At 40.5% G+C, this 27,957-nt stretch overlaps 3 protein-coding genes across 3 annotated transcripts in view; all 3 read left to right on the top strand.

Annotated features, from left to right (window-relative positions):
- Nucleotides 1-14,039, top strand: part of zcchc7 (zinc finger, CCHC domain containing 7) — a 48,969-nt gene extending 34,930 nt beyond the window's left edge. Inside the window, exons 8-10 of the mRNA XM_053337200.1 lie at nucleotides 11,101-11,196; nucleotides 11,863-11,980; nucleotides 12,396-14,039. Coding sequence (XP_053193175.1) covers nucleotides 11,101-11,196; nucleotides 11,863-11,980; nucleotides 12,396-13,006 — 825 coding nt within the window. The 3' untranslated portion in view covers nucleotides 13,007-14,039. The remainder of the gene's footprint in view (nucleotides 1-11,100; nucleotides 11,197-11,862; nucleotides 11,981-12,395) is intronic.
- Nucleotides 14,040-15,856: 1,817 nt separating this feature from the next.
- On the top strand, nucleotides 15,857-25,796 carry pgm2 (phosphoglucomutase 2). Its single transcript, XM_053334646.1, has 13 exons — nucleotides 15,857-16,010; nucleotides 17,980-18,147; nucleotides 18,686-18,877; nucleotides 19,471-19,554; nucleotides 19,723-19,916; nucleotides 20,341-20,530; nucleotides 21,048-21,145; nucleotides 21,339-21,519; nucleotides 21,971-22,064; nucleotides 23,482-23,611; nucleotides 24,231-24,423; nucleotides 24,547-24,680; nucleotides 24,806-25,796. The coding sequence occupies exons 1-13, from the start codon at nucleotides 15,936-15,938 to the stop codon at nucleotides 24,906-24,908; spliced, it is 1,836 nt and encodes a 611-aa protein (XP_053190621.1). The 5' UTR covers nucleotides 15,857-15,935; the 3' UTR covers nucleotides 24,909-25,796.
- A 371-nt stretch (nucleotides 25,797-26,167) lies between these two features.
- Nucleotides 26,168-27,957, top strand: part of tbc1d1 (TBC1 (tre-2/USP6, BUB2, cdc16) domain family, member 1) — a 49,915-nt gene continuing 48,125 nt past the window's right edge. The window contains exons 1-2 of the mRNA XM_053336994.1: nucleotides 26,168-26,211; nucleotides 27,275-27,915. Coding sequence (XP_053192969.1) covers nucleotides 27,316-27,915 — 600 coding nt within the window. The 5' untranslated portion in view covers nucleotides 26,168-26,211; nucleotides 27,275-27,315. The remainder of the gene's footprint in view (nucleotides 26,212-27,274; nucleotides 27,916-27,957) is intronic.

The following is a 27,957-nucleotide window of genomic DNA, read 5'->3' as shown; positions in this document are numbered from 1 at the left end:
GTCAGTTGTGATTGGTATTGACCTTACCCTGTAGCAGATGAGTGAACCATGGCGAGGGGGGAAAAAAACTATCACAAAAGATTAAGGAAGTGCTGAGAGTGATGCAAACCTTTTTTTTGCTTTTTTAAAATTTATTTATTTAATTTTGCTTAATTTTCAAGTGCACATGTCACATCTGTGTGTGTGTGGGGGGGGGGGGGTGTGTAAATGTGTCAAAGAGTAGAAAACTGTGTGACAGTCACATGGGCCATATGTCAGCGGGGAGGTATTTGCTTATGTGTGTGCATCTCTGAAATCTGAAAAGATAACTAGTTTTCTTGGCTGCTTACTGTGTGTGTGTGTGTGTGTGTGTCTGTGTGTGTGTGTGTGTGTGTGTGTCTGTGTGTGTGTGTGTGTGTGTGTGTGTGTGTGTGTGTGTGTGTGTGTGTGTGTGCGCATCTGAGCGAGGGGGTGATATAGACCTCAGCCTAAGAGAAAAGAGCAGCTTGTTTGTCAATTAAAAGACGTGATAAAGCATGAAATGGGCTGCCAACGCCACGCGGGACGAGGGAGTGAGAGAGAGGGAAGAAGAGTGTGTGTTTGCATATATCTTGGCGTGCACTTTGTGTGTGTGTGTGTGTTGGGGGAGGTCTGTCACTCTCCTCTATGGAGATTAATTAGCAGGGGCTGTCTAATGAAAAGGCAGCATCGTTAGCGCTAGGGTAGCACGGCGGGAGAGACGGAGGGAGGAGGAGGGAGCGGGACAGAGAAGTTCCAGGGGAGACGCATGCAGAGAAAATGGGAGTTGAGTTTAATTGTTGCTCATTTGTTACTACGGGATGTTCTGTTTTATTGTAGAGTTTCACTTTCACAAGAGGAAAAGACACTGACAAAGAAGCTTTGGTCACATTGCAAGGTGATAAAAAAAAACAACAACATAATTTTGGTGTGTTTCTGTGTGTGTGGGTGTGTGTTTGTGTGTGATGGCGTGCTTTAACGGGTGGTGGATTGTGACCCAGGTCTAATTGAAGTATTTAAGCCATTTAAGCACTGGGAACAGAAGGTCGTTACAGATCCAAACTGGCATGGGGTTTAGGGGCCCGCACAGACACAAACACACTCTCTCACACACAAACACACCTACACACATGCATACACGGGGCTCCTTCTGTTTAAGACAGCCTCATTTTATTCATGATGCTGCTTATGACCCTGAACTCCCCAATGTGAGAAGGTGTGTGTGTGTGTGTGTGTGTGTGTGTGTGTGTGTGTGTGTGTGTGTGTGTGTGTGTGTGTGTGTGTGTGTGTGTGTGTGTGTGTGTTCGCTTTGGGAGATGTGACTCTGTCACCTTCCGCTGGGCTCAGCCAGGTGTGAAAAGGCATTCTGTCAGACCTCCCTGCTACTGGGTCCATTTATCCTTCTTGTGTGTGTGTGTGTGTGTGTGTGTGTTGGGTCCGTTTATCTTCTGTGAGTGTATGTGTTGTCTGCCTGCACCTGGCCCTCAACTAACAAACTCCTCCAAACCACACAGTATAGACCACAAAGCCCTGGGGTATTTACTGAGAAAGTAAGATACTGACACACATGGACAAACACACACGTACGCACACAAATATATAGAGCAGTAAATGGAGTAAAAAGCTATCCACAACATTTTCAGCTTGTCTGACTCAAATGGAGTTGAAGGCATTTTTACAAGAGTAATATTTATATAAAAATATTTGCTTTTTTGCTGTGAAGAACGGGTTTACTTCTCAGTCTCTCTTTCACTCACCCACGTACGCCCACAGATACCCTGGTTTTACTTCTTTTTTTGCATACAGCTTTGCAGCTTGGGGTGGCTCCTTTTCCTGCAAACCCCATCTGTCTCCCTCTTTTCTGTCTTTGTGAATCGTTACCTTTCATACCGAATACTGTACAAAATGTCATTGGAAAAATCCTTATAAAACTGTTAAATATCAGTGGTATGTGTAAATGTGTGATTTAATTGTTTTATTAACATCTTTTAGCCAATCTCATCTTGATACTTTTGTGTTTCTGTTTGTGTTGTCTTCCATCTCCCAGAATGCCTTTATAAAAAGCCCAAAAGGACAGGTGTGAGCCTGCTACCTTCAGTCTAAGATGAGTGTCTGGTTGAGTCAGTTTTGTTATCGGGGCTTGTCTGAGATCACACCTGCACCCTGTACACAAATCGCATGTCTAGGGACTGCATGCCCCCTCTGTTTTGGATTCCTTTTGATTGTTGAATACAAAATGGAGACTGTAGGCAGAGGCCAAAGGTTTAAGTTTGATGATTTAAATTGCTGAAAATTTTACTGTTCTTAAATTCTATTGGAGCTCCTCCACAAATGTGAGTGATGTCACGTTGTCTGTGCCAATCAACCATAAGAATTTAGAAATACAACATATGCAAAATGGACCCAGAAATGTAGCACATAGCTGCAACTGATTATTTTCATTATGGATTAGTCTGTTTGAATTTTTTCAATTAATCAAATAATCATTTTGCATTCAAATGTGAAAAATGCATCATGTATTATACAAAGGATGAACATGGAAAAAATAAGTACTTTCATCATTACCAACCAGCCACTAACACAGGAAACGAGAACAACAAGAAAGAGACAATACATGGTTTCAGCAGTAGGGAAGGAGAGAGAGAGAGAAAGAGATGGAAGACAGGGAAGAAGGAGTACGATGAAGGCAGAGACGGACGGATGGAGAACGATCAGGAAAGGCCCTAGTGCAAGTAGAGTGACCTGCTGTCTGTATGAAGGCTGCTTTAATGCATGTAAAGATCATGCATAAATGCGTGCATGCATGCAACGCACACACACGCACACAGTCACACAGTCACACAGTCACAGTGACTTTTTTCCCCTCTTGTTAGTGTCAGGACCCTGCAGTGCTGGGTTAAGACTAGAGCGCCACCCTCTGGCTGTCGCAGGAAGTCAAAGCTTTCTTTCTTTCTTTCTTTAACCAGCTACAATATTTGAAGTGGGAATTTCCCTCCTTTGAATTAGTAGAACTCTGAACATCCATCAAATCCTCATCAAACATTACACCTGTTTGTCCCATCTTGGTAAGTTTTTGTTAGCAGTGTGTGGGGCAAGACAGGGGTCACGTGACGTTAGATTCAACATGATTGACCTACATACCAGACTATGCATGGGCAAGAGACAGAGATGGGAAGATGTGTGTTGTAAGAGATGCAGGAGAAAAAGAGAGAAAGAAATGAGAAAGGGTTGAGTTTATTAAGCAGGGTTAAACAGACCAGAGAGAGCGAGAGGAGAGAGGGAATCTGAGTGCTGAGCAGCTGATTGGTACAGGTATATCGGTGTGTGAGCATTGATCTGGCCTCTCTTTAGATAATAGTGGTGACACCTGTATGTGTGTGTTTATTGATCGGTACCTCTGCCCACGGTGGTTTGTGTGTATGTGTATTGAGCGAGTTCTCTCATCACAGTCGTGTGTGTGTGTGTGTGTGTGTGTGTGTGTGTGTGTGTGTGTGTGTTCGTGTGTTCGTTCATGTGTGTTCGTGTGTGTGTGTATTGATCTCTTTCCCAGGGACGTCTGTCTGTCTGTCTCTTTCGGGGTAATCATGAAAAAAATAGTCTGTGAACTTTTTGTTCAACACAGAAATGAAGCCGTGTTAACTCCCCTCTTTAAACTCCATTTGGAGTCCCTCCTTCTCACCTGACTGCCTTTTTTCTCTCTTTTCATTTAGTGTGATTTACCTTTTTTATACTTTTTTTTGTCTCACTGTCTTTGTCTAGAAGGTTTCTTCGCTTGATTCACACATGCCTTTGTTAGCCCAAGGTTAGGACATTTTGTCCCTTAAATCCTCTTATTGTCAGAAAAAAGAAAATACCATTACACTCCTATAGGAAAGAATAATAAAATGACCCATTAACACAGTCAGACATTTCAGGTTGACCGTCTGGAATTTAAGCACATAAATTAAAAACTAAAACATTTACTCTTTATAATTCTTTTTTCTCTGTCATTGGTTTAACAAAAACGAGTTGTTGCAAGTATGACCTTTAGCCTTGAAAATAGTTGTTAAAAAAATCTTAATTTTCTCATGTTAGATTGATTTTTATTATTTTAAAGAGAGTGAGGTTAGATAGAAACTTGCTGGATATGTTACTCTTTAATTTGACTGCTTTTGTTTTTGATTTGATCTTCATTATTCTTTAAAACTGATTTTTGTTTTAGTATTGGATGATTTAATGATTTATTGCTATTATTACAACTGATTAAATTAATATCAACTAGGACTGCCAATAATTATTTTCATTATCAATTCAATTGTGCATTTTATTTTCTTGCTTAATTGGTCAGCTATCTGGTCGACAAATTGTCAGAAAATTGTAAAAAAAAAAATGTTGTTCACTGTTCATTTGAGGTGACGTCCTCAAATGTCTTGTTTTGTCCACAACACAAAGACATTCAGTTTACTGTCATAGAGGACTATGACACCAGAAAAAATATCACATTTTAAAAGCTGAGAACAGAATTTGAGGGTTTTTTTCTAAAAAAAAAAGTGACTCCACTCATTTGATTATCAAAATAGTTAATTAGGTGATTGATTTAATAGCTGACAACTAATAATAATGAGGATAAATGATTTGTATTGTGCTTTTTTTAGACATTAGTCATGAAGTACTTCACAAAAGCACAATGCAACATTCAAGAAAGTAAGAAATCCTAACAGGCCAAGTGCAACACTTAAAAACACAATGCATAATAGGAAAAAAAATATATAACTAATCATCATTGCAGCATAGACAATTTTTTGTCTCAGTATCTATCAACAGTTAGTCCTCTGTGTATTTATAACCCTAACCCTAACCAATATATAGAAGTTTATTGACTCTGTGATGGAGTCATTGTGTTAATGGGTAATTGTTTCATTGCAAACTTGCGCTTTTTGTACCATTGTGACCTAAAAGACAAGATCAGCTACATAAAAGCAGCTGGCAGTAAAGTCCTGGTGCTGTACACAGAACTGAGTTCACATTTAAAGCAAATGTAATCACATCACACAAACTTGAAATATATTTGAAAATGTATCTTGACAGACAACTATGTCAAATCATGATTGGTTACAGAGCATTAAACATCATCATCCTCTGGATCACTTTTAAAGGCTTTTTTTCTCCTTCAGTTGCATCAGAAATGATTAGAGTATGTTTTTTATCTAAAGCTTTGACTGTTAAATACATGTTAATAATAATGATGATGACTGAGTGCATCTTTTCCCTTTACCTCACCTGTCTCACTTCAGCAGTAGGCCACGGGACCCTTTCAGCCTTCTGTGTGGAGTTAAAGCGCCCTTTAGTGGTCAAATAGAAAACTGCACTCTGATCCAGCACATGGTTGAGACATTCTCAGTTAGATAAATTGTTTCTGTGGATTAATTGTCACTGTACATTTGCAGGATGGTTGTGTAGTTTATGTACCACTACCATGTTAAAGAACAAGTTTTATTCCTCTGTCCTACCAGTATTATGGTTTAATCAGCAGGAAGCTCATGCACATCCAGACATTTTTGGCAGGGTGCTGGGTAATAATTATCTTTCCAAAATTACCAAAAATGTCCACCTGCTGCTGCTTCATCTTGTTCATCTTTTATTCTACATGAACATATCAGTGTTTCAATCACAGTAACTTAAGTATGTGTAGGGGTTATTTTCCATCTGATTGTATGACATTATTGAATAGTCTTATTAATAATATGAATTAACAGTAACCATTAAAAAAACAGGAGGGGGTAATCAAAATAAATAGTGAGAAACCATCTTGTATGAGGGAATGCTTCTTTGCCAATTTCTCACAAATTAGTTTAAATAATAATGAACAATATCAGCTGGAAGTCTTTTGGTTCTTTCTGCTGAACTTAAAGTTACGGGTTTAAGTTTTGACCTTTATTCCACTTCTTGTCCTGTCCTTCCCTCTGTCTGGCTGACCCCTTTCTCTCGCTCCTCTTACAAGAATGCGCTCAATTCAAACAGTGCTCTGTAAAAATCCTCTAAATCCACCACCATTCAGTGAGCGCTTTTTGCTGTCTCATCATTGTACGGTTCAGGCTCCAGCCTTCCCACCTCTGTCATGTCAAAAGGCTCGCGTTCTCTATTCTCCCTCAGACTTCGACACTGACTGCACAGGGGTGGGGGGCGGGTGAAGGGTCCATTTTTAAAAGGAAATGGTTTTCATGTGTCTCAAAACTAGACAAGTAGCATCAGGGCACAGAAAGTAAAGACCTGCAGGTCATTTAGTTAGCACAGTTAATGAAGGAAAAGTGCAGTGCAGAGGGCGGCAGTTTGAGACAGAGTTTAAAAGTTAACTGGTGTACATACACTGGTCTTGTCCACCAATTAACAGCTTAAATCCAGCTCAAAAATGCATTCACATCAGTTCATTCTGCTCTGTTTTGGAATTTAGCTTGCAATGCAAAACAAACAGACTAGCCTTTTTAATATTTTTTAAGACTGTAGAAGTTGAACAAAGATTCAACTGAAATCAAACAGAGGACAATTTGGATCATGTATACATCTTACCTCCTTGGCCACAGTGACTTTCCAAAACATACTAGTCTTAACAGTCAACAGAGTACACAAGAAAAAATTGTCAACAGCAATAACAAAATTATTAATTAAAACCGTTAAAAACAATAAATAAAAATGAAAAATGTCAGTGATTCTCCTCAAAAGTTGCATACACTTTCTGTTAGATGAAGAAGACAAGGACCCTGCAGTGGGTGTTTTAGTCTATGGCACAGGTGTTTTCATTTACACTGCTGGATGTACACACACAACCATAGGAATGTACACACATGTTTACACACACTCACTCGTACACACAGGTGCTGTGCGTTATCAGAGGTCTTGCAGGCCTTGCTGGTCATTGTGCTTTTCCGCTTAGCTGGATGGTGTCGATATTGCGCCTCTGCAAGTGTGTGTATGTTTGTGTGCGATTGATTGGCTGAGATGTAGAATCGGGGTTTAACATCCTGACCACGGCACAAGAGACTGTAGCATGGAAGGTCTGTCTCTAGGTCTGTCTCCTATGTCCACATGTGTCATCTCAGTCCAACTGCAAGGAATCAACTGTATTACCTTGAAACAGGAGAGAGAAAAGCCACTGAACTCAGCATTGAGCTCTGAGAACAGATATTCAATAACTTGATTTGAATAGATTAGCTTGTATCCTCTGTTCCGCCTTCCACGGTGTGACCAGATTACCTCCAGTTGCTGCCCCAAAAGGGGGTTTTCTCCAGTGGTGGCAACCCCGCCACCGTTCACCCATGAATCACATTATCATTACATTCCAGGAGCATTTTCTCTCTCTCCCTCCCTCTAAAGAGAAAATCAGGACTCCTGCTGATTGTCTTCAGACTGATTGACTGACTGACGGGATGAGATAGGAAGAGCCTCTGGGAATTCGTGTGCGAGCGTCAGTGCTATCAGGGCGCAGGGTTAAGGCCTTCGGTCTGAGTCTTTGTGAACTGGCAGACACAAAGGGGGCAGGAATCACATCTGGTTTTTTGGAAGACACCCCCCCCCCCTTCTCCTCATCCTCCTCTGTAGCCTTTCTAACCACACATGAACACCTTCACCTTAAACAGTCTCCTAAGAACGTCTGATTCTTCATGAGTGAGAGTAAACATTATAATTAATTTCTTTACCGTTTTGTAAATAGCGTAGTTCAAATCCCCACATGACGGTAAGACAATAAGAGGATTAATGATCTGCAGTTCATTTTTTTTTGCGCTCTGTTTGAGAAGATGTTCACCTTATAGCCATTTCATCTCACTAATTCACAACTGTCTAATTAACCCTCCGTGTTAACCTAATATGTACATACTGGCATGTTGCACACACAGATCTGTTTGTTTTGGTATGAACCCAGTAGTCTTGTGTTGTGTTGTGAGGCTGTTTTCTATGATAAAGCATGCAGAGTTGGTCCCCTGTGGGTCCAGTAACATATGCAAACCTCTCCCCATTGCTGCAATAACATATGCAAAACAGCGCCGCTGGCCCTGGCCCCCTCGCTCCCACCACCCGTTACTGTTCAGATCCCACCCCCTCACACACATGCACACACACACACACACACACAATCCGAGAAGCAAACAGGCTTGTGTGTGTGTGTGTGTGTGTGTGTGTGTGTGTGTGTGTGTGTTCCTTCAGATTGTAGTCTGTAACAGTCTGAGCTTTGTGTTGGCCGAAGGATTATCACGGCTTTGCCACCAGCAGCTAAGGCAAGGAGCATAGGAGAGCGAGGCTTAGACAGAGACAGAGTATGTGTTGGGACAACTGTGGGAAAACACTGTTGTGTGTGTGTGTGTGTGTGTGTGTGTGTGTGTGTGTGTGTGTGTGTGTGTGTGTGTGTGTGTGTGTGTGTGTGTGTGTGTGTGTGTGTGTGTGTGTGTGTGTGTGTGTGTGTGTGTGTGTGTGTGTGTATTTGACAGAGAGAGAGCGCTCATGTGTCTGTGTGTGCATGCATGAGAGGCCACGGATGGCTGGTTGTCTATGTCCACACAGCGAAGCCCCTAGGACCTTCTCAAACACCCTCCTATACACACACACACACACATCCTAAACCGTCAGTCCTCTTCCAAGCTTCAGTCCTCTTTTTGTCTGACTGGCAAAGTATCTCTAAACTGCTCCAGAAGCTCCTCATGTCACATCAGCAGGCTCAGACATAGAACATTCCTGCTGTCTCTGCACTCGGAGGATGTTAGTTAAACAACAGCAACCTTTTTGTCCTCTCATGATGGAGGGATCAAGTGAATGTGAGGATGAACAGATTAGGACCTTTTGGGAAAAGGGGAAAAAAACTTTTATATAATTATTTATCTGATTTCAGCCGAGATGACAGTAGGAAAGATATCCAAAATAAATGTGGTAATAAATTTAATATAACTTTACTGTTCAACGTGATAATTGGCATATATGACAATAACAGTGCACATTTTCAGATAGCAGACTAGAGTAAACTTGTTTAGACCTCTAGCTAATTTGTGTTAGTTTCAGTTTTAGGCTAATTTTTGAGGATCACATTACTCAATGAAAGCACCTCTCCTTTCATTCTACACTTTGTCTTTTTCATGCATGTACGTTTGTAAAAGGCAGATTATAAACCTGATATATATGAACGAGACATCTGCATTTTCCCGGAAAAATCTACCTGGAGAAACAATGCTTTTCTACTTCCCTCCTCTGATTCGTTTTTTTTTTTAATCACTTTTCAAATTTCAGCCTGATTACTTAAAGCCAACCATTTATAAGTTTAAGATTTTGCCGCAAGATCTTGAAAGCATCCTCTGAGAATTAGATGGAAGAGATGGGATCCCAACCAATCAGTATGCCATTTAGATGATTACATCACTTGTTAGGTTTCAGAGCTAAACTATTAAACTTTTAAGTCTAGTGTTGTAAATATAAAATAATGCCTGACTCTGCAACCACAGAGTCTGTTTCTTTGCTCAGATTTAACCAGAAACCAGATAGTGCAGGAGAAATGTGACCTTTTTGGAACATTGACCATGTATCCAATTTGAAAATCCGAATCAGTTCGGTTTAGGAAGTGTGCGTGTTGATGTGTGACCCAAGCAAATACCGATTTAAGCTTTTAACCGCTACAATAAGTGAATCAGAATTAGTGGATTGGATTCGAATGACATTAAACAAAGAACCGTGTGTCGAGTTTGATGCTGAGCTGAAACAAATTCCCTGCACATGATAACTGGTGGCTCTAAAACTGTCTAAAACTATGCAAAATTGACTTTAACTGCGCAGCCAGACTCTCTAGGACTCCCTTCCAAACCCCTGAGAGAGTGAGAAAGAGAAAGACACCAAACTGATATGATCCCTCAGGCCCAAACTCCGTTAGCCATTTAGAAGGAATGAGAGAGGGTTGAAGGTTCATCCAGTTAATTAATATTGTATGAGACACACACACACACACACACACACACACACACACACACACACACACACACACAGGTTTCAGACAACTATCACAGGTTGATGGAAGAATTGGACGGGATTTCATTTCTTCTTCTTTTTTTTCATTCATTCTGTCTTTCGCGCTGGATCAGAGTATGTTGAGATAACACAAGCCCAAGGTCAGGGAGAGAGAGACAGAGGGAGACCTACAGCCAATTTACATGAAAGATGAATGGGAAGAGGGGCAGGAAGGTGGGGGGGGGCGGGCTTGAGACGGGGACTGTGATCTCCTTAGGGTGTGTGCGTGCGTGTACGTGTGCTCGCAAAAGGGTCTGTGATCTCCTGGCCTTTGTGATGGAGATGGGCCCGGCCGGCCTGACCCGATAATGACGCGACGCTCTAATAGCATTCATCCTTTCTGCCGCAAAACTACTCAAGCGGAAAAGAGGGAGAGAGAGGGGGGAAAAAAAACAAGTGTGAGGGGTAGATGTGGGGACAGAGGGGTGTGTACGGAGGAGAGAGGGAAGCAAGAGGAAGGGAGAGGAGAAGAAAAGGAGGGGAGGTTAGCTAAGCTATGTTTAAGAAATGACGTGGGGCACAAATCATTTGTAATCTCAGAATCAGGGGAAGAGAGGAGGGAGGGGGCACCTTAGTTGTGTGTGAAGGTGTGTGCAGCTGTGTGTGTGTTTCAGAGAATGGCATTAGGTGTGTGTGTGTAACATTAGCAGTAAATGCACTGTGCCTTTGTCTCCTCTCTCTCTCTTTATCAGTGTATATTTGCTGTGGGCGCTGGAGCATGGAAGGCTTTCAGAACACTGGCCCATAGGGGACGGGACCCCATGTCACATACACACACACACACACACACACACACACACACACACACACACACACACACACACACAGACAGTTACTTATCGTACAGGGTCATTACAGGCCTCTAACTATAGCCCCAGTAATCACCAGTTCATATCAGCACCCATATTCACCGTACAATACACAGCAGCCCGTATTAATAGAGAGCATGGGAATGATGCGAGAGAAGTGGAAGATTAAACCACCACGTTTCATTGTATCCTGCAGGTTTAGAGGATCATTGAGAGAAAGCATTTTGAATTTTAACACAGTAACAGTCTCTTTTAATTTTGTCTCCTTGTATTTTAGACTAAGACAGGTCCGCCTGTGAAGCAGCGGGGAGAGGACCAGGGCCGAACCCCTGCCTACTGCTACAACTGCTCCAAGAAAGGACACTTTGGCCACGTAAGTAGCTTTCATTTATATTGCATGTGCAGGAATGAACCATTTCCAGTGCTTCTTTCTGGCCTCTGGACTAAAATAAAGCCCACATTGATGGAAAAAATTGTGAGCAGGAACTGTTCAAAGTATAAAATAGAATTAAAGGTTATTTTACTCATTTGCAACTGTAAAAATTTCTTCTATGAGTTGTTGGTAGAAAGAAAAACTGTTGGATAAGTTCAGTTTTCACCACTATTCTTACTCTTGAAGTTATTTATTATGTCTGTGTTACAGAAGAGCTTTTTGGAGGGAGCAACACATTTCACATACAAATGTTTGAACCTTGAATCAAAAAAACTCTTGCACACCTGCTGAGCCTTTGGCATAGATGTGTGTTAGTTGAGTAGCCACATACTAAAAAGAAAAAGGCAACCCCATGCGGTCTTCACTCAATAAAGATACTTTGACATATTAAATGTGTCAGTCAAAGACCTTCTTCAGGTGACTTCAGGTATCGCCTTCATACCTGAAGAGGGTTAATGACCAAAACATATGTACATATTAAAATATCTTTATTGAGCAAGTAGTAAAAGATTTTTTCAGCTAGTCATTATCCTCAACCTCTGTATCTCTTACTGTAGGTGATTTATTTTCCTGTCCATATATTTTTTATTTGTGTGTTTTCCTCAGGCATGTACACGACAGAGGATGTTTAATGGAACTTATCCCAGCACCCCATTCATCAACCATTACGACACTATGGAAGACATCAAGCGTAGACAACACAGGACAAAGATTAAGGTTAATGGTAGGTCACACATATTTTCTTTTTGGTTATTGTCAAAAAGTTGACCCATAGGCTATAATTTTTACTGTTAGGATTAATGTATTCAAACATTGATGTGTGGTTAACAAGTAATCTCAATGAATCAACAAAAACATAAGGAAGTAAGTATTGCTCCAATGTTATAATGCTACAGTAAAGCTCAGACACACCAAGTGTGTAAGCTGAAATCCTGTGACCTCTATTACTGAATATTGCTTTATGAGTTTCCATTTTTGATTGTGCAATTTGCAGAGGTGTAACATTAACTTGGGTTGGTTTGAATATTGACCCTGTCTTTTTTCTGACCTGACTTTGGCTCATGGTGCCATAGCAGTATCCTGCATGAGAGGCAAAAGACAAAATAAATCCTTAAAGTATTTATTTCTGTTTTCCACAGACCTGAAGAAAAGTGGCGTTCTCCTTGCTAGCTCTCAGGCCCCTCTCACCCCAGGACCATCAAAGAAGAAACAGAAAGTCAGCCATCACAAAAACAACCACCAGTCTAACCATACACCTCACCATACCCCTAACAACTACAAACCAAGCTCCAGCCACATCTTTTTTGCTGACGATGACTTTACTGATGTGAAATCGAAAACAAATAACCACAAAAAGTCCAAACGGCAAGAAAGTATCGGTGCAGGGAAACCATGGAAACCCAAGAGACCCGTGCCGACCTCGAGAGACCAGGTCTCAACAGGTAAACTAATTTTGGATGAAGCGGATGACTTTCCCAGAGGTGGAGGCAGAGGAGAGGAAATAGAAAAGAAGAAGAAGATTAAGAGGATGCAGAAATCAAAGAAAGTTCCTCTAGAGGGACACAGAGATAGCAGACCAGATGGTCTTTGCTGGACTGTAACAGGGTCAAAGTCAAAGAACCAAGAGAGAGAAAACAGGAAGAAGAAGAAAGATGCTGCCCGCATGATTGCTAACAAGAAACATGCTGAACAGATGTACCCAACCGATGAGAACCTGTTTATCATAAAACAAAGGAAACGCAAGAGATAGTATCAGTTTGTGTGATGGGTGGGTGTCAGGGGGTGTCAGGGGGTGTCAGGGCGGCAACCTTTATGACCAGAGTATTTTTGTGGGCGTGACAGGAATGTGATAAACATTTTGTTGTCTCAGGTCTCGTTGCAGAACAGTCAACGTTTATTTTGTGTCATACTGTAAACTTGATCCTTATTAAAACAGCAACATGTCTTCATGACATCTTCATTGGTATGTTTGAGTGACAGGTGAAGTGGCAGTTCATGGAGTCTGTTTAGTTCAATTATTTTTGACACTATGAAATAATTTCCACAGTGATAAACAATCTCAAATAAACAAGATGAGACGCATTGCTAATGAACTTAAAGAAACTGTTTTCCTCCATCAACCTACAATGTTTACAGTTCATTATTTAAAAAGAAGTGGAAAAAATAAGTTTAAAATCATCATTTAATTATCATTTACAATTTATCTCTTTACATCAGTCATTGCAAAGTTTAAATTAAAAACAGACTCCTTGAAGTACAGTCGGAGAATCTCCGTGCCCCTGAACTGAAGTACTCATAAAGTTGTTAGTGCTGTTTGCTGTTGGAACCAAAGAGGATAGTGTTTTTAAAAAATACTTCTACAACTTCTTTCCATTTAGAACTGCAACACATACTAATTTTAAATTAATTTAAATGTGTGAATATACTGTAAATACCTGCATTACACATGCTTGATGCACATCTGATGGTTTCCAGATAGCATGCATCACTGACATGCAGCCCTGACAGTAGTAAGTTTTTAACCATCCACTAAACACAGCTGTACATAGTCTCACCTTGGAAATATGAATACCGGTTACTCGAAGTCTGCCCAACAAAAAGAAGACTTGAATCTTCTCTGTCTCACTTGTTTTGTGATTCAGGAAGAAAAATAGGTTGCATCAATGTGTGCTTTACATCAATTTTGTTTGCTTTTGTATCCTGGATAGCTTTTATCATTTAAACAAGGATTCACATCACATTCTTTGTGGTATAATTTATGTCAATGGTCCAATAAAATCATATGGTTCCACTCATTAAATGTCCTTTTTTCCAACTTGATGAGAAACCTGTGTGATTGTCAGCAATGTGAATATTAATCATCAGTTCATCTGCAGGCACAAACATACACACATTGAATACATTTAAATTAAACAGTTAACTGCATGTTGACCTACATGCTCATGGTCTCCACAACATAATTATCCCTTTGTGGTAATTTAATTGGGTTTGGGGTGAAAAAAAAAGGACCATGTCATTTTACTGAAGGATAAGTGGAAATACAGAGATGCTCTGTTATGAATACAAGAACTGCTTTCAAAGCTTTATCTGCAGTAAGTTAAAGTACTAAAGTATTATCAGCACATAATGTTTGTGGGGTTTTTTGTTTTGTTTTTTTCAGCACAGACTCCTTTATTTAACAGTAGACAGACAGGACTGGGATTTGAATTGGGGTCAGCTGCATATATGGCATGTGCTCTAACCACTCAACCGCCCAACCACCTGTGCACCCAGCACATAATATCTTGAGAGTAAACTTAGTCATGTGGAATGGGCCCTTTCACAGTAGATTTTTTGGATGCATTTATGTTCAACTTCTGCATACTATACTTCGCAGTGTTTTTTAATTCACATGTAAATTATTGTTGGGTAGTTTAAATAGTAGTGGAAGAAGTACTCAGAACCTTTACTTAGGTAAAAGTAACTATACAGCAATGTAAAAATACTCAAGTAAAAGCCCTGCATTAAAAGTCATACTTAAGTAAAAGCACATAAGTATTATCAGCTTGATGTAGTCAAAAGTATTAAAGTAAACATATTGTTCAATCCCTCTGAGTGATATATTATTATAACATTAGATTATTAATACTGAAGCATTGGTGTGTAAGCAACATGTTACTGTTGTAGCTGCTGGAGGTGGCGCTAGTTTCAACATCTTATACAGTAGCGAGTTTAGTCCAGTGGTTCCCAACCTAGGTGTCAGGACCCTCCAATGGGTCACCAGATGGATCTTAGCGGTCATTAGATGATTAATGGAGAGGAAAGGAGAAAAAACAAAGTTCTGATAGACAAATCTGTTTTCAGACTTTTTCTCTAATCATTGATTTTGGGTGAAACACTGGAACAATTGAACATTTATTGAAATTAACCATGTGAGAAGTCTGGGGGGGGGAGACACTTTTTAGTGGAGCTGTTAACAACTCATAGACATTTCAAATTTGACTGCTTTTTGTTAGACGTCAAAAGTCAAAACATTGGAAACCAGTGGTTTCAACTTAAACAATGTGTTGTATTTCAAAGCTTTAAAAGCTCCATTATGCATGGTGTCAAATCTTAATCCAAGTAGAAAGAACAATATTTTCCTCTGAAATGTAAGGAGTGGGGAAATGGGCAATATTTCAGAAGTGTACACTGCCAGAGCCCTTCTATTAGAAATTCTCTGGCAGTACTACTACTACAATTGAATCCCCTGAGAGAGGTTGAAGTAGGCTACATCAAATTTACAGTGACTCGTTACAGTTACTGAGAAAAAATGTGTTGATGATGACAAAGGGCGTTACATCTGAAGTCAGACCTTTAATATATTAAAAATCGTACACAAACGTGCTGTTCTGTACTTTTAATTTTCGTAAAACAGTAAAAGATCTCCACTATTTCCCAGTCACCCTCTCCACTTGTTGAAACCGTCAGTGAAGCCCTCAAGCTGTTATTACCACATTTACGGAAACACCTGAAGGCACCAGATGAGAAACTCGTGACGCTGTACGTCGCTCCGCCTCACGTCACGGACAGCAGCGCGGTCACTCCCACAGCTGAATTTCCCGTTTTGTGTAGAAAACAGCTTTCAGAGAGAGCATATTCACCTCGTGTGACCACAGACAGCCAGCTGGACAGTCTTCGGACTCAGTGTAAGAAGAGAAATGGAAAACAGTCAGTCCACAACCGGTGACACCAAGCTGGACCAGGCTATCAGGCAGTGGCTGCAGTATGACAAGGTAAGCTCGTTAGCTTCATGTGCGGCGTTCATATAAATGCAGGAAATATTACCGGGAGTTAAAGAAAATCGTCTTTGTGACCTCTAAGTTAGTGATTATTAAAATACCAAACTATAATCACATAGTATGTTACTACGTATGAATAAAGTGTTACAGTGTTAAGTTGTTGTTAAAGTGTAACATTAGGATTAACACAGTTTAAAACACTGCTAACTGACACTGCTATTTTTTTCTTCAAACATAATTTCCAGATAATTTTAAACAAGTGTCCTGTAAAGAGACCGTGTCCAAATTGTCCACGTCTATTAAATCAAATGTAAATTAAAGGGTCGGGGTCACAGTCCAAATGAACATGGAAACCGCTGTTTCTTGCCATAATCATTCCTCTTGATAGATAGATAGATAGATAGATAGACTATAGATAGATTTACTTTATTAATCCCCCAGGGGAAATTTAAAATGTCAGAGCAGCAATACCGCAATACATGGCACAAACATAGCACAAAGACAACAGACATAGAAATCACACAAAATACCTAAGAATACATACAAACACAGTTAACACACCCTCCCACCCTCCGCATTGCTAGAACCCAGTATAAAAGCACAATGAGTATATGGATGCATGTAAAGGCACAATAAATACATAGGTAAAAGTGCATGTAAAGTAGTTAGGGTCAGGGTGCATTATGTAAGTGAGTCATTGTACAGTTGTATTGCAGTGGGTAGGAAGGATCTTTAGTAACGTTCTCTTGGGCAGCGGGGGAGTCTGAATCTGTTGCTAAATGAGCTCCTTGTTCATACTCATATTCATTGGAAGATCCCTTTTATAATGCACTTACAATGCATGTGATGAGGGCCAAAATCCACAGTCCTCTGTCTGTGCAAAAATGTATTAAACAGTTATTTTGAAGCTAATATGAAAGTGAAACTGTCCAAATAAGTCAAATCAAGTACTTATCTTTCACTTTTCATATGGACACCTGACTGCTGTTTTAAGACAGACTTGTAAAATTGTGAACCTATCCTTTAACTTCTCATTTAACCAGTAGAGTCTGTTAGTCAGAGCACAGCGGATGAGCTTAAAGTATACAAATGTGGAATTTGTCCACATACAAGAAAACATGTCACCATACATGGAGAACAAAAGTTTCAACAATAAATGAGGAATTAATAAATATTCCCTTGGCTTGTAAAATGGAGCAGTTCTTTCAAGAAAGGTACTGTTTTGCTATTATTACTATCACATCGCAGGTATTTCTAGGAAATTGTGCTGCAAATACATTCAACTAATATGAAAGCTAAGTTATGTGTGCCACATTTAATTTCCCTCTCTGCTGTCCTCACCAAAAGGACAATCCACTTCCTACATACTGTCAGATATGCTGATCAACAGTAATTTCACAGAGAAAATACTCAGTCACGCGACACTAACGAGCACAGACACAGATGTGTAGGAAGACTAACATGCATCCACTAACACAAACAGAGTCATTCATGGCCCTAAAGAGACATGGGATGCCACCAATCAGGTCACGTTGGAAAAGGTACCTAGATTCATTAGTATTAAGATAATTATGTTAGAGAAGCTTCCTCAGTGACCCTGAGTGGCCCATTTAATCATTGAGTGTCATATGGAGCTACTTAACGTATTTATGGATGCTATATGAAGTTTTTGCTATATTTAGAAAACTGATTGTTTCATTCACGCAATGCACAAAACAAAATTAATCATAGTTGATAGATAAATACTTTGCGTTGAAGTCAGAAGAACAAATATCCTCTATAAACGCTTCCTCCACACTGTGCATAATCTGATTAAGACTAGAAACAATTAATTCTATAATCACTCATTTTGTCATTATTTTTAAGTAAAACTGCTGAAAGTCCTTTAGTAAAGGACCTTTACCATACATTTTTAGACTTAAGAGTAATTGAGTTATTCATAAAATGTGTGTGTTCTCCCTAGAACCCAAAGACAGTGTCCATCGTGGAGGATCTGTTGAAGGATAAAAAAGTGGAGACCCTGAAGAAATGTTTCTCCTCCAGGATGGAGTTTGGTACCGCAGGTCTGAGGGCAGCCATGGGCCCCGGCATATCCTGTATGAATGACCTCACTATCATCCAGACCACACAGGTTGGTTAATAAATGTTACCTACTAACACACACGTGTTACACATCAGGTCACATGGAGAGCCAGACATACAAATTATTCGTTCTTGTTCTCTGCTGTTTGAAGCAGTGATGGCAGTCTCTCATGGTTGACTGCAAAGCTTACATGCCATCACCTTTTTTACCCATCTCTGTAGCATCTCAATGCAGCTACTTGTTTCACAGGTTTCCTGTTGCTATTTAAGTGAAGGTTCATTACCTTTTTGGGTTTTTATATCATTCTGTAGCTTCACATTAGTTTTCCATATGTATTCAAATGCGGAAATTCATTCCTAGAAAATAGCCAAAGATAGGCACTCAGCAGCTGTTTGTCCCTCCATTCCGTCCATTGCATTTAGAAATATCTTACACACTCAGACTCAGCACTGTGACATCACTCATAGTATACAGTATCTGAATCATTTTTCATGCTCTAACATACACTGAATGTTAGGAGAACACTGTCAGCAAATCGCTCTTCTCTCATTTCCCAGTTTCACTCACATCATTCCCTCCATTACAGGGTTTCTGTCACTACCTGGAGGAGAGCTTTCAGAACCTAAAGGAGCGAGGGGTGGTGATTGGGTATGACGCCCGGGCCCATCCTCCCAGTGGGGGCAGCAGCAAGCGATTCGCTAGCCTGGCTGCAGCTGTATTCATCAGCCGAGGGGTGCCTGTCCACCTCTTCTCTGACATCACCCCTACACCTTTTGTGGTAATCACTTGAACTTCTGTTATTTCCTCATTTGGATTTTTTTGGGACATTGTAATCACAGTTAAACTTACAACACCTTCAAATGGAAGTATCGTTTTATTTCTTATGATTACATTTTAAACATGCTTGACATTGCATTTGGAGGGTCAGTTTGTGTGCTATAGTACTTGATTGGTGGAGCAGGTTAGGGAGCTTAGGGGGCAAATTCCATTCAAAAAGCACTCTTCCCACTAGTTTGCTCCATGTTGCATAATGTACATGATTCACAGGGTTATACTTGGTTCAAAACCTGTGTAAGGGCACCGCTTACATGCGCTTGTGTCTATACTACACATGCATACAAAGATTTCATCTTTACATCTGCTTCATTACAGTCGTAAAAAATTGTTCACCTTCAAAAGTTTGTATGGCTTTATTTTGCCCTGTGACAATTACATTTTCTTGAGAGTAAATTACCTTTTTGTCCACACATGCAAACTACAAGTCTCATAATTTTTTTAAAACATTTTTATTTGTTGCGTTTTCTGTGTGCTTTTAATATATTTTACAGCTAGTATACTATGATCTTTGAGTGTGTATCCTTCTTCCTGCAGCCTTTCACAGTTTCCCACCTGGGTCTGTCTGCTGGTATCATGGTGACTGCCTCTCACAATCCCAAACAGGACAATGGGTACAAGGTAACACATTTTACTACTTATCATTTACCATCTTTGTTTTTGCATAAGTGTTCCAGGCTAATTGTGCTCCGCAGCCTGATATGGCTGACAGGTTATTTGATTGATCAGTTCTTGTTCTGGTTTCACTCTGTTGTCACATCTTTCCTTTTTGCTCTGTCTCTATCTCAGGTTTATTGGGAGAACGGTGCCCAGATTGTGTCCCCTCATGACAAAGGCATCGCCAAGGCCATAGAGGACAACCTGGAGCCTTGGCCTGAGTCCTGGAACACAGTGGAGGCCCTGAAGAGTCCCTTGCTCAAAGACCCCTACCAAGACATCCACACACAATACTTCAAAGCCATCCAGAAACACTGTCACCACAGGTGCTTCATAGACAAACTACTTGCAGAATAGCATGTACCATTTGAAATGCCTGATTAAATCATGATGTTAAACTAGATTTAAAGAACGTGTTCTATAATGTGTGCATGTGATGTAGATTTAGGCCAGAGGTGTCTATAAAGGCTCATATGACTGCAGATTTCCATTCCAACCAAGCAGAAGCGCACTAGGCTTGACTCATTTAATCAGTTGATCTAAGTCTTCAGACATTTTATTGGTCAAATTGTGTGCTCTTGATGGGTTGGAAGGAAAACCAGCGGGCACACGGCCCTTCATGGAATAGTTTGGACATGGCTGCTTTAGGCCATTGAAGGACATGCATGCAATGCTACAGAGTATAAATATAGATACACAGACACTCAAAGACAAAAAACAATTTTTTGACCTGGGACTCTTTCTCCACAGGGAGATAAACAAGAAGTCAGAGGTGAAAGTTGTGCATACGTCTGTGCACGGAGTTGGCCACGCATTTGTTCAGTCAGCTTTCAAGGCCTTTGACCTTCAACCTCCATATGCTGTAGAGGAGCAGAAAGATCCAGATCCCGAATTCCCCACCGTCAAATATCCCAATCCTGAGGAGGGAGAGGGAGTCCTGGTATGCACTGAACATACACACAAACACACTGTTAGAGCCTTTTGGTATTGGGTTCATTATTGTATGTGTGTGTATGACTATATTGACTAGTGTGGTTCCCCATTCACACACTAGGTGGTGTGTGGAGTATGGGGAAGGTTTAAATAGGTGATGCAGTAATCACATCCAGGTGTGTTACCTACGAGAAGCATATAGTTTTTTGACCATCACCACTGGTATAGTGTTGTTTATTTATCATGCATGTTAAATGGACATAAGTGAATGGTGACAGCGATCTAAACTGCCGATGGACCTGATCATGTAATAAATACCACATTGAAGCATGGCGACAGATGTTCATGCATTCATGCTATACATATGATACACGTCAGTTAGGCAAGTACGTGGTAACACAGCCCTCAGTGGCTTGTAAGTTTTTTGTTTCGTCAAAGTCAAGTCATTACACATTACACAACACGTGATTGTTGAAGGTGTGTGTGTGTGTGTGTGTGTGTGTGTGTGTGTGTGTGTTTTGTAGACACTGTCGTTCGCCCTTGCAGAGAAGGAGGGGGCCACTGTGGTGTTGGCGAATGACCCAGATGCTGATCGACTGGCTATCGCTGAGAAACAGGAGAGGTCTGTTTTTGTGTGCAGTGAAAGAATTTCATCCTCCTTTGCAGAGGAATTTTCATAAGTTATTCTGCAAAATGTGGGACTGCTTTAAACATCACAGAGTGGTGATTTACAAACTTGTTAAATAAGATCCTGGTTATATTTGCTTGTACACTCAAATTTCCATAACCTCTGTCTATCTCTCTCTCTCTGTCAGTGGACAGTGGCGAGTGTTCAGCGGTAATGAGTTGGGAGCGTTGCTTGGCTGGTGGATGTTCCGCTGCTGGAAACAGCAGAACTCTGACGCTGCTGCTTTGAAAAACCTTTACATGCTGTCAAGCACTGTCTCATCCAAGATACTGCGTGCCATCGCCCTGAAGGAAGGCTTCCACTTTGAGGTAACACAGTCAAGTTCAAAACTGTAGTTTGAAACTTGGGAGCAGCAAGGCATTAAACATAAAGCACCTACTAAATGGACAAATATTAAATCTCAAATGCAGGGGTCACCTGGGTGGCCAAATGTTAAAGACACTTACTACTTAACTGCAATGTCACATCACCTCTAGTAGATCAAATAAAGGAAAAATGCAAAAGAAAATCTTTCAAACTCAAATGTACAGTGTTGCCTGCGTAAAACAGGCTCACTGTGTCCACCTCTTCCTGATTTTTCAGTCAAGTATACCTTAAATGTTCTTTTATTCTTTTCCTACTTTTGCAATGAAGATGGTTCATAAAATACAAATAATTATAGTAATTAGTAATATTAGTAATATAGTAAATGCACATTTGTTTTTAGGCTCAACTGTTGCTTCAGGATTTTCTAAATGCCATCACCTAATGTTCTTATAGGAAACACTAACAGGGTTCAAGTGGATGGGGAACAGAGCCAGAGACCTTTTGGATCAAGGCAAGACTGTTCTGTTTGCCTTTGAGGAGGCCATAGGTATATATACGCATTCACGCACACACACATATACACACATGTATCAGACCATAATCACTTTTGGAGACATTGTATAGACTTATGTCAATTTCCTGGGGACATACCCTAACCCTGACTATCAGCACTAGTTGCCTGACCCTAACTCTCACCCTAACCTTAACCAATTACCCTAAAATCAGCTTTTCTCAGTTGATGGAACAGCTTTTGTCCCCAATTGGACAAGCTGTCCTCAATTAACTAGTCCTAAGTCTGAAATTTGCCCCCAAAATTAACCTATGACAGACCACATGAGTTAATGTTGTCCATGTGTAGGATCATCTGGAGGCAATGCTGAGGAAGTCAATTTGATCTGCCTGAAAGTATTCATGTGATGTAAATGTATCTGGGATCAGGTGACGTAAAGGACAACTTACTATTTGAGTGTTAAAACATTTCTTTTGCCAGCTCACAAGATCTAAACTGGGCTGATGGCTGTTACGAAACCGTGTTTTATGAGAAACAAAATAAGAAGAGTATGTATGGTAGTAAATTTTGGCATCCTAGAACTACGCACCTGTATCACCACTGCAGGCTGATATGAAAAAGTCATGGAATATGAGATTATTGGGACAACAAATTAAATAAGATAAGACATCTTAAAGCTGCAGAAAAATTATATATTGTGTTAAACATTTTATTTATTTTATTAAAACTACTTTTTAATTAATGTATGTAATGTGTAATTATAAAACTATGCAGTTTCTTCTTTAGTCTTTCTTAATATCTCAGTCAACAGAACATGCTTTGTCCCCTCTAGATCATAGTTATTACGACACTGAGTGCAACACTAAATTATATTGTGTTTTTAATTCAAATATTGAGTTACATTAGTGTAACCAGTTTAACCTGTATAACAATCTGTTCTCTAGAACTAAAAGCGGCTCTCTTCAAAAGCTTTCTATGTAGTCTCCTTCAGCAGACTCTTAATGCATGTAGCAGCCAATGTCTTGTGAAGACTGTTTACACTGGCTTTCCAACCATGCTGTACAGTCTTGGTCAATTGATACATGCATAAATGGTCATTAAAAACAGAGGAAGCATGAAAATGTCACACTTTAGTCCACTGAAGTCTGACCAAAAATGTGTCATTTTTGAACCGTGCCTGCTTTCAAACGCCATGCAGGGTTAAAGGTTGTCTGGAGTTTATGACAAATGTTCAGTCAAACACACACACATGCACACACACACACACAACATCACATAGTTTATTGCATTCCCATATAACATGATTATAATGCTGTAATTGGAATTGCATGCCTTTGCACACACTGTTAATAGGAGAGGCACGTGACTATAGCAGTTGGAGGTTTGAGCATTGTGTGTGTGTGTGTGTGTGTGTGTGTGTGTGTGTGTGTGTGTGTGTGTGTGTGTGTTGCAGGGTATATGTGCAGTCCCTATGTATTGGACAAGGACGGGGTGAGCGCTGCAGCCATAGCAGGAGAGATGATTTCTTATCTGGCCACTAAAAAGACAAGCCTTTCTCAGCAACTCACTGCCATCTTTGTAGAGTAAGACACACACACACGCATACATATACATCGCAGGACTCATCTGTCTTTGAATTCTGAAAATGATGTACTAAAGATTTTATTTACTGTTAATTTGTTCCATCTCTCATCAACTGTGTTAATTATCGTCATCATTTAACAGTTTTCCACTGTGCTACATGAAGTCTGACTTTTATGATAATGTTATGGAGTGCCCTGGTGGTCAATTGGGTAGAGCGCATTCCACATAATCGCAGCGTCCCTGGTTTGAATCTGGCCAGGGACCGAGCTGCAAGTAATTCCTCTCTCTCTCTCTCTCTCTCTCTCTCTCTCTCTCTCTCTCTCTCTCTCTCTCTCTCTCTCTCTCTCTCTCTCTCTCTCTCTCTCTCTCTCTCTCTCTCTCTCTCTCTCTCTCTCTCTCTCTCTCTCTCTCTCTCTCTCTCTCTCTCTCTCTCTCTCTGTTTCCTTGTTTCCTGTCGGCATCTCTGCTAGTTACTATCAAAATAAAGGCACAAAAGCCCAAAATAAATCTTTTAAAAAAAGCAAAAAAACCTGTTATGATATTGAATTATATTTTACATTTTTCAGAAACTAAAATTGGATGTGGAGTTGTTCATCTCTCTCTGGTCTTCATTCTCAGGTACGGCTACCACATCAGTAAGAACTCATACTTCATTTGCCATGACCAGGATGTGATCCGCAGTCTGTTTGAGCGTCTGCGCAACTACGGTGGCCAGAAGGACTCATACCCAACTAAATGTGGTCGGTTCTCCATCTCTGCTGTACGAGACTTGACCACTGGCTACGACAACAACCAACCTGATAAAAAGGCTGTAAGGATGTACAGACTCGTTTACACCCTCACAGAGCACAGCCTACCTCTGACAGTTAATGTTCCTCTTATATTTTGTTTTAATTCTTCCTGTCCATGTATTGCTTGCTCTTCTCGTCCACAGGTTCTTCCCACTTCCAGTTCCAGTCAGATGATTACATTTACCTTCTCTAATGGCGGCGTGGCGACTATGAGGACCAGCGGCACCGAGCCAAAAATCAAATACTACACTGAACTCTGTGCTGCGCCTGGTAACAGGTACGTTCCTACTGAGATCAGGCCATTTTCCCACAGTGACAACAGTCTTTAACTGTAAAAGGAAACCCAGTTATCTTAACATTGTTACTTTATTATTTCCCTTTGTTTTCCTCTCTCTGTAACAGTGATGTGACACACCTGAAGAAGGAACTGGATGACTTGGTCGATGCAATCATTGAAAACTTCTTTGAGCCAAAGAAGAATAATCTGCAGCCTAAACCAGAGTAGAACTGATCTTTATAATTGCAGACAGACATATAAACAGGACCAGTTGTGACTAATATCTCTGACCAGCATGTCATATAATGTCTTAAATACATCAGAAGGGATCTAACTCTTAATTTGAACAATCTGCAGGTTAATTGAAATCTCTAATCCTTATTCTGAGTTAGTTAAACCATCCATCCGGTTTGGAGCTTTAATTTTTGGGTCCAGTGCCAGTTTTACATTAAACAATCACAACACATCACAGCTACATGTTTTGTTTACAGTTGATCTCAACGCTGGATATTGTAACATCACAACTGTGAAATATTCAGCATTCCCAACTACAGTCATTCCTGCTTCCTGAGAATAGCGATAGATACACATATTAATGTATTTATGTATGTAACAGTCATTCATTCCACAGTGTGCTTCAGCAACGGCTGCAGGGCTGCTAATACCAAGAGTGTAAATGAAAACTTATATTGTAACTTTCAATTAATGGTTGTTGTATACTCCTGTTAAACCTTGAATATGAATATATTTGATTATCTAAATTTATATTGAGGTATAGCATTTCAAGTGACAATAGAAAGAAGATTAATTCAAAACATGATGTGAAAAACTACAATTTTACAGTTTGAAAAATGATGAAACCTAAAAGCTGATAGCCCCACTAAGTGGAGAAATTGTACATGAATCTTTCAAATGTACCCACTGTTCATTCTTTGAAATGAATAGTTAAAACTTAAAGGGACTCTTCACACCATCATGTAATGTACAACTAACCACCCTTTTTTAAGTGATCATGAATGACTGTTCCAGAAATGGGTAATTAGAAGCTCACCTTTCCTGATGTGCCTCTTAATCAAAGATACTGTGCAAAAAATATGTTTTCAATAAATGAAGCTTTCTAACGGTCTAACTGTCTAAGTGGAAGCAAATGTATCGTTTATAAAGCGGGAGCACACACACACACACACACACACACACATATATATATATATATATACACACACACACACACACACATTCTATATTGTGTACACACTGCGTCGCCGCGGCATCCTCTAGCAGCGCATGCATGCAGCATGCCCTCTTCATGCCCCATCTGAGTATAGAGAGGAGAGGAGGGAGGTACAGCAGGCGACCCTGCCATCTATATTTAACTCAAACTGAAGACAGACAGGGCTATGCGGAGCCCCCCTCCCCGTTCCTCTGCGTGTGTGTTGTGTATCGTTTCTCTGACATACACTACAACCTCTCTCCGTTACACTTGTCCCGCTGCACACGCCGGATAGGACCGTTGAGTTCTGGCAGTGAACAGGTAAGTCGACACAATGAGGAGATGAAATTATGTCATGAAGTTAAAACATTTTTTTATATCAATTTGGCATTAGCGCTTATTAATAGTGCGTAAATCATGCGTAAAAATAACTGGTTCCGTGCGTACAATAACAAGAATCAGAGGAGTTGTTCGGTAAAGTTGAAAATATATTCGAGATGTCGTTTGTGATTCAATGATGTTTCGCTTGTGAATTTTTGATCCGGGAGGTTCGATTCTGTGAATATAATTCCAACTTTACCGAACTTGAAATGAGGCGAACATGTCTGACTGCGCCCCTCGGATATAGCTACAAACCCAATTTCCACTTCCGCGCACTGTTAAAATGCTGCAGACAGACCCCGTAATGCTCTGCACTGTCCCAACTGATGTAACCTGAGGGATATATTTATGTTGCAAGGTCAAACATGAGGTACGTAAGCAGCTGCTCTGATTTCATCCTTAAAAATGATTGTCATGGACGCTATGATTCTCATTTATCACCATTGTAATCACCTTCCGCTACGGTAACAACCGCCGCTGTAGCTTGAACCTTTTATCCATGGCTTTGATTTCATATTCATATTCTAACACCGTACTCTGTAGACTTTCTGTCAGTAATTAAATTAGACATTATAATATAAGTTTGTTGATTAATGTATGCAGGTTTAAATGAGTCAGCTGGACCCCTCCCTTCTTTCTGTATTACTGGCCAAATATGATCCTCACACTAGTGTAACTGTCATGTGTTTGTGTGTCCTTGACACTGTAAAGGTCTAGGTCGGTAATCAAGCCGTGTGTTTCTGGCTGGGTAAACACCAGGTGGTCGTTTTTGTAGTACCCTCTAAATGACCCTGCTTACCACACTATAGGGCTTCTCTTATTCAATTTGTCATGGGAATGTTGACCTGATTCTCCAGCAATGACAAAGTAGAGCAAAAATACAGGAATAGCATTACATTATAAATCTGTTCAAAAGAAATGTTTGCTTAATGTAAAAGCTAAACAGATTCTGCATGTCCCCATCCTGTTACCTGCTGGATTATAAATAACTGATGTTCTGCAGGTAAAAGCAGAGGCTGACAGCTACCTCTGGCCACACAAGTCATGGAGGGACTCTACTTTGAAGTGAAGCCCAGAAGAGATGAAGCCCTCAGGCCAGGGAGCTCTGACAAACCCCGTCCTAATCTGACTTCAAACCACCGCTCATTTCCATCACTTTCACATTTCACCTCTTCTCAAAAGCTCACCTCAGCCAGGGAGACTGCTGCATGGAGGGAGAAGGTGGAGGAAGAGGTAGAGGAAGAGGAAGAGGTACGATACAAACTGACATTAATCGGATCTCTACCGGTCCACCACATGACCACCATGGCCATGCTGCCCTGGGTGGTGGCTGAGATTAGCAGATCTCGGCCTGCTGAGTGGGAGGAGGTGCAGTGTGCAGGACCCGGCGGAGGACAGCTGTATCCCCCTACCCGAAATCAGACAGTTTTTCTATGCGTGTCGGCATCATTGGTGCGGTGTATGTCCGTTTGGGCTGAGGGGGTTGTCTGGGACCCTCTTACACATACAGTGCTGTTTGAATGCCGTCCACACCAGGTGACAAAGCTAATTCATAACAGCCAGGAGGCCAGCATCTTTGGCTGCCTGGTCAGAGGTGCACCTAACTGTGCCTGCTACGTCTTCCAGTGCCAGGACAGCACTAAGGTAGGTGTGGGTGCATGTGTTCACAAAATATGATATTAGAAT

Source organism: Scomber japonicus, chromosome 2 (assembly GCF_027409825.1).
Source record: "Scomber japonicus isolate fScoJap1 chromosome 2, fScoJap1.pri, whole genome shotgun sequence".
NCBI classification, from domain to species: Eukaryota; Metazoa; Chordata; class Actinopteri; order Scombriformes; family Scombridae; genus Scomber; species Scomber japonicus.
Note: the sequence above shows the minus strand (reverse complement) of the source record. Positions and strands in the feature narration are given on the sequence as shown.

Bases quoted from the DNA above. Each gene is read 5' to 3' on its own strand.
- pgm2 (XM_053334646.1), top strand. From the start codon at position 15,936: ATGGAAAACAGTCAGTCCACAACCGGTGACACCAAGCTGGACCAGGCT. The intron at 18,148-18,685 runs GTTGGTTAATAA...CCTCCATTACAG, and splicing joins CTATCATCCAGACCACACAG to GGTTTCTGTCACTACCTGGA. The intron at 21,520-21,970 runs GTAACACAGTCA...ATGTTCTTATAG, and splicing joins AGGAAGGCTTCCACTTTGAG to GAAACACTAACAGGGTTCAA.